Genomic DNA, 6,249 nt, shown 5'->3' on the forward strand with positions numbered 1-6,249 from the left:
CTGTCCTGGAACTCACTTTGTAGACCAGGCTGGCCTCGAACTCAGAAATCCGCCTGCCTCTGCCTCCCGAGTGCTGGGATTAAAGGCTTGCGCCATCATACCTGGCGAGACAAGGTTTTACTATATAGCCCAAACTGTTTTTTAACTCATGGGAAGCCCCTCAAGCATTTGGGATATGGGTGCGAATCACTGAGGCACCGGGCACTGGCTCTTCCTCCCAGTCTTAGGTGTTCCCATAGCCACCTGGGAGGAGCCAGCCCCTCTTCCCCTCCAACCACTTTGAGTCTCTGCATGCCATTCATTCCAAAGTCTTCGCTGGACTGCCCTGGGCTGCAGTGTCCTTCCTCCTTGCACCTCTTTCATTACCAGACACCCATCTTTATTCAAAACACCAATTGCTATCTTCCTACTACAGGGTGGCAATGAGAACCCAGGACAATAGGGTGCCCACCATGCTGGCCTAGACAGTACATAGGCTGAGAGGCTGACCCTGCTCTTTGGAGCATAGCATGTTCATTTGTGTTCTAAGCATCCCTATAAGAGGTCTGCTCCCCTGAAATATAAGGGTATCAGAGTCTCTAAGTAGCTGCCACCATACCCCTTGGCCTACTGATCTCTCCATGACCTCATTATCCTCCTTTTTTTTTTTTTTTTCGAGACAGGGTTTCTCTGTATAGCCCTGGCTGTCTTGGAACTCATTTTGTAGACCAGGCTGGCCTCGAACTCAGAAATCCACCTGCCTCTGCCTCCTGAGTGCTGGTGCCAGCACACCTGGCTCTACTTTTCTTTTTTTAAAGGTAGGGTCTCATGTAGTCCAGGCTGGCCTTGAATTCACTAAGTAGCTGAGGATGACCTTGAACTTGTGGTCTTCCTGTCTCTATCTGCTGAGTGTCAGAGAGGGAATCGGGTCTCTCCTTCTACACATGCCTAGGTGGCTAAACTCAGCTCATAAGGCTTGGCAGCGAGGAGGTCCCTTACCCACTGATGGGTGTGTACCACCATGATTGTTTTGTTTTGTTTTGTTTTTTTTAACAGCTCAGGGGAATCAAACCCAGGGAGTGCTAGGCAACCATCCATTCTTCCACCGGAGCTATGCTCCACCCCAAGTTTTTGTTGTTTGAGACAAGGTTTTTTTTTTGTTGTTGTTGTTTTGGGTTTTTTTGTTTTTGTTTTTGTTTTTTGTTTTTTGAGACAGGGTTTCTCTGTGTAGCCCTGGCTGTCCTGGAACTCACTTTGTAGACCAGGCTGGCCTCGAACTCAGAAATCCGCCTGCCTCTGCCTCCCAAGTGCTGGGATCAAAGGTGTGTGCCACCACTGCCCCGTGCCATTATCCTCTTGAGTATCCTCCAAGTACCCACGTTCCTTGGCCCAGAGTGACCATGTCTCCCTGGTCAACTGGATTGTGACTTTGCCTTATCTCTTCAGACACCATGGCTGCTGTCCCTTCGAGGGGAGCTGGTGGCTTCTCTGGAGGACGCCAGCTTGATGGGATTAGAGGTGGATATTGGTGCCACCATGGTCACCATCCAAAGCCCAAGACAAGAACTTCTTCAAAGGCAGGAGGTCAGTGGTGGATGGCAGGCAGGTCATGCCAGGCTTGAGGGAGGGCTCTGTAGCCTGGCACCCCAAGGAACAGTTTGTCATGCTGAAGTGACAATTCACGTGTCCACCTGTGAGGCTGGACAGATTTAGGCAGGCGGCTTTGAAAATTGGGCCCCATTAGCGTAAAGTGCACCGCTCGGCAGATGAGGGGCTCCGGCAATCATGTATTCAGCGAGTCCTGATCATGGTGGCAGGAGCGTAATTACCATCTCTTTAAATAGCCCAAAGTTGCCGTGGAAGAGGAGACGGCTCACATGACACTTGCTCCGAGCTTGCTTCCTGCTAAAAATATCCTGGCTAAATAATATTTCCTGGTTGCACTGGAGCAACAGGCCCTGGCCTGGAGTCTGACTCTTGGGGCTTTGTTCAGAGATGAGGTGGAAGGTAGGGTGGATAGGCAGGGCACTTACGGAGGGAATGGGCCTCTGGAAGGAACAGTGGCCACAGGGGGACCTTCCTGCTTCCCCAGGTGTGGAACACCTCCCTGGAGCTGCTGCCATTGTGGCTGGTGAGCGGTTCCTATGCCTACTCCTTCGAGGCTGCGTGCCCAGTGGGTAAGACCCAGGGGTGCCCCTAATGCCCACCTCTCTGACTTAGGCACTGTCTGTCACTTCTGTTTTCTCTCCTCTGCTAACCACCTTGCCCCCCTACCCCAGTCTGCCTCCCCTTTTCTTATCCCCAATCCCGGTGCTGGGAGGAGTTTGAGGGGGATGCTAGAGCAGGCTGACTGGTATGTAGAGTGTGACTATGGACCGATCTATCTTACCAACCTGGGATCTGGGAACTTCTCGGGCTCCAGGCAGGTTCTAGGGATGCTGAGGACAAAGATAGGAAAGGATCTGTGGTCTTATTCTGCACGGCTTAGTTAGAGGTGATACCCTCCCTTCTGCACTGCCAAGAGACCAGGACTCTGGAAGTACTCTGCTGGCCTCTAGGGGATTTAAATTCTAAAAATCTCACTATGCAAAGTTAGACAGACCAAGAGCTTTGTCCCGTGTGGGTAGATGAGAGATGAGGAACCCTGCAGGTTTGATTAGAATTTTATCATGAAATAAGTTTCAGAATGAGAACTCTGGGGAGTTTGGGGGGCCTTGGGAGAATGTCCTTGCCAAGTCCTTATACATCTCCTGCCCTGTTGGTATTATTTGAAATATCTTTATTTGGAGACAAATGCTTTCATTTAGCAACTGCAGAGCTGGCTCAGAATGTCCCCGTGAGAGGGCTGACACGACAAAATTCTCACTAGTGTGTAAACAGCTGATGAGCTGTGCTTCCTGACAACGGCTTATAATGGAAGGAGCACCAGGCAGGCTCATGGAATACAGTCTCAGAGAGAAAGGCCCTCCTGCTTTTTTCCACTGACCTTCCCAAATGACAGCATCCTCTGGGAGCCAGGCAGGGTGACCTTTTTCTCCCTTCTCTTGTTTGTCCATGCAAGCATGGTCTTGGGACCAAGTCTCAGTGTCTAAATCAATTGAGGAATGTGTGGGGCTGGTAGGCCCTGGTGTCTGTAACCCGTTTTCCAGGTCACGTGTCCTTCCAGTGTCTTCCCAGCCAGGATCGGAGATCTCGGTTCACATACCCAAGCAGAGACTGGGTCTGGTCAAAAGAGGATCCCTCGTTGAAGAGTCTCTGAGCCCCAGGTTCCTTCAGGTACAGCAGACTGACACCTTCATGGTGGCTGAGGACAGAGACTTTGTGATTGTCAGCATACCGGCAACGAGGCTGCTTCAGGACCAGGTCAGTGTCCTGAGGACGCCTTCATGCTATTCCCTCTGAGGCCGCCTGCTTGGGCTACAGTTAGAGCCAGAAGTCAGAAATGCAGAGAGCGGGTCTTTGGGGGCTGGCTGGGAGGTGGCCTCTCAATTCATACCCTAGAGGTTCAGCTTGGTTTTGGAGGTGGCCCCAATGAGGACAGCCATAGGGCATGGGTACAATCTTGTCACATGTAACCCGTGTCTTGCTGCCCTACAGCCATGCCAAGAGGCCAGAGAATCCCCGGGGACACAAGCTTTCTACAGGGTAGACCTGAGCCTGGACTTTGCAGAGATGGACTCCCCAGTACACTGGACAGTAGAGAACTTTTTCCAGTGTGTGGGTAAGTAAGGAACCCTGAAAGTGTGCCTGCTGGTTACAGGCACGTGCCACACAAGGTCGCATTTCCTGCCCTGGGTTTGTTCTCCTATGATAGATTTTCATTCTCTGGATGGGAGATGCAGGCAGCTTAGTGATTCTGTCAGGCATGCTGCTGGAGCTAGCTGGGATAAAGAGAGGCCTGGGTACCGAATGGGGAACAGGTACCCACCCGGCTGTGGGTGGAAGACGGGACGTGCTACAGCATGGGGCTTTTAAAAACATTTATATGTGTGGGGTTTTGCTTGTTTGTTTGTTTTGTTTTTCAGAGATGGGGTTTCTCTGTGTAGCCCTGGCTGTCCTGGAACTCACTCTGTAGACCAGGCTAGCCTCAAACTCAGAAATCTGCCTGCCTCTGCCTCCCAAGTGCTGGGATTAAAAGTGTGTACCACCACTGCCCGCTTATGTTTTTGAGACAGGTTTCTCTGTGTATCCCTGGCCATCTGGAACTCATTCTGTAGACTAGGCTGGCCTGGAAACTCAGAGATTTGCCTGCCTCTGTCTCCAGAGTGATGGGATAAAAGGCATGCGCCACCACCACCCAGCTTTTGTTTGTTTGTTTGTTTTGCTTGCATACACACACGTCTAGGTACATATGTGTACCTGGTGTGCATGAAACCTGAAGAGGATTTCTGATGGCCTGGAACTGGAGCTACAGATAGTTGGGAGCTGCCGTGTAGGTGCTGGAGCCATCTCTTCATACCGCAGCTTTTTCTTTCTAACAAGGGATCTGGCGATCTAAACTCCGCTCCTTATATTCTGTGTGGCAACCACTTTACCCACTGGCCTCTCCTCTAGTCATTTACTTTTATTCTGAGACAGAGTCTTATGTGGAGCTTTGGTTGGTCTTAAACTTCCTCTGCCACTCTGGTACTGGGTTGGCAGGCATGTGTCTGCCACTTCTCTGAATGGTACCAGAGGTTTTGATTTTGTTTTGTGAGATAATCAGAGACTCACTTGGTCCAGGCTGTCCGTGAACTCACCACCTAGTCAAAGGTCACATAGAATTTCTGGTCCTTCTGCCTCTAGCCCACAAGTACTGGGATTACGGGCATGTGCCACCACATCTAGTTTATGAAGTACTGGGGATCCAACCGGGAGCTTCATGTATATTTGGGCAAACACTCTTCCCACTGAGCTACATCCCTACCTAGTTCCCACTTCAGTCACTTTTCCCCCAATCTGGAACATAAGGGTCTCAGAGTCTGTCACAAACACTGCTCTGGAAAGTGGAGGCTCAGGTGAAGGCCTGGTCTGTACCTATATGCCCCATTTCCATTTTGGTGTGTCCTGCCATCTCTGTGTGGGCTTCAGTTCCTCAGGTCAGTCAGTGCCTCAGACGTCTTAGCCCAAAGCTTTGCAGTGCATCCTGCATCCATGGGGATGCCAGGTAAACACTGTGTGTGCGAATGCCACACGAGATGCTGCGACCCTGTCTTGAAGCAGGGGGTTTTTGGTGAAAGCTGCGCTACCAGAAAACCTGGTATTCACACGTGCAAAACCACCAGGAGCAAAACCCATTCGAATCCAGCACAAGGAAATACACATAATTCACAAATGATGTCAATCACTTTCATCTCAGACTTCCTAACTGTCCTCAATAGAAGACAGACGGAAAGGAGATTGAACTCAGATGTTAATAGTGCAAGAATGCCCTGTTACCAGGATATGATGTCTCGGTGCTGCATAAAAATGTAATTATATTCAGAACTATATTTAAAGATTAAAAGGGGGACTGCCTACCACATCTAGCCCCAAACTCGGAATTAGAAACAAAGACAAAGCCAGGATGGGTTGGGGGGGCAGGGAGGGGCGTTAGGACGGATCACGTTCTAACCCGTCTGCTAAAAATGGAAATATTTCTCAAAAGTTTTTGCATGTTTCGGCGCTTTTGTTTTAACAGATTCCTGCGGCACTGATATTGATTTTGAAAGGGAGGGTTGGAACGCTACCCGGCCAGTATGCAGTCAGCGCTCAGAGGCCACCAGATGGGGGGGGGGGGTGTCTCTCCAGCAGCCTGTGAGCGGAGATAAGAGACTTCTAGGGAATCTCTGGGAGGGCAGGTGGTCTCAGTGGGAGGTGCCAAGCGTGAGATGGACTTTGTCCTGGCCTCTAAAGGGTAGGTAGGATCTTCACAGGGAGATAATGAATAAAATACCAAAATAGCAACAGCAATAAAAACATTTTAGGAAGATTTTTTTTCCTCCCTGGGAAGATTTACACTGGGAAAGAATGTTCCCTTTCTGGTTTTATTAATTTCATATCAGCAGCCGGAATGAATCTCTCTCCTCCTTGGTCCCCAGCGCACCTCCTCTGAACCTCCCCTGCAGTTTCTAGGGCTTTCTGTTCTTTTTATAGTCTCTGCGCCGAGTTCCTGACTTCCCCTGCAGTCTGGAAGCCTAGAGATCAGGAGCTGCTGTGTCTCCTGTAGTTTTTCTTCTCCAGCTTTCTCCATCTTGCCTTTAGTAACTACTTAGTGAGTGCTTGTTAGACCCAATTTTCACCAGGGATTTT

General features: G+C 50.1%; 1 protein-coding gene across 2 annotated transcripts in view; it reads left to right on the plus strand.

Annotated features, from left to right (window-relative positions):
* C4H1orf127 (chromosome 4 C1orf127 homolog) overlaps positions 1-6,249 on the plus strand; it is a 33,610-nt gene that overhangs the window by 22,453 nt on the left and 4,908 nt on the right. The window contains exons 7-11 of one of the 2 annotated variants that reach the window (XM_021161639.1): positions 1,426-1,563; positions 2,072-2,156; positions 3,146-3,342; positions 3,577-3,700; positions 5,639-5,902. In XM_021161639.1, coding sequence (XP_021017298.1) covers positions 1,426-1,563; positions 2,072-2,156; positions 3,146-3,342; positions 3,577-3,700; positions 5,639-5,862 — 768 coding nt within the window. In that variant the 3' untranslated portion in view covers positions 5,863-5,902. Of the gene's footprint in view, positions 1-1,425; positions 1,564-2,071; positions 2,157-3,145; positions 3,343-3,576; positions 3,701-5,638; positions 5,903-6,249 lie in introns of those variants that run through there. The other variant, XM_029475860.1, reaches the window with a different exon arrangement.

The sequence above is a fragment of the Mus caroli genome, chromosome 4 (assembly GCF_900094665.2).
Source record: "Mus caroli chromosome 4, CAROLI_EIJ_v1.1, whole genome shotgun sequence".
NCBI lineage: Eukaryota > Metazoa > Chordata > Mammalia > Rodentia > Muridae > Mus > Mus caroli.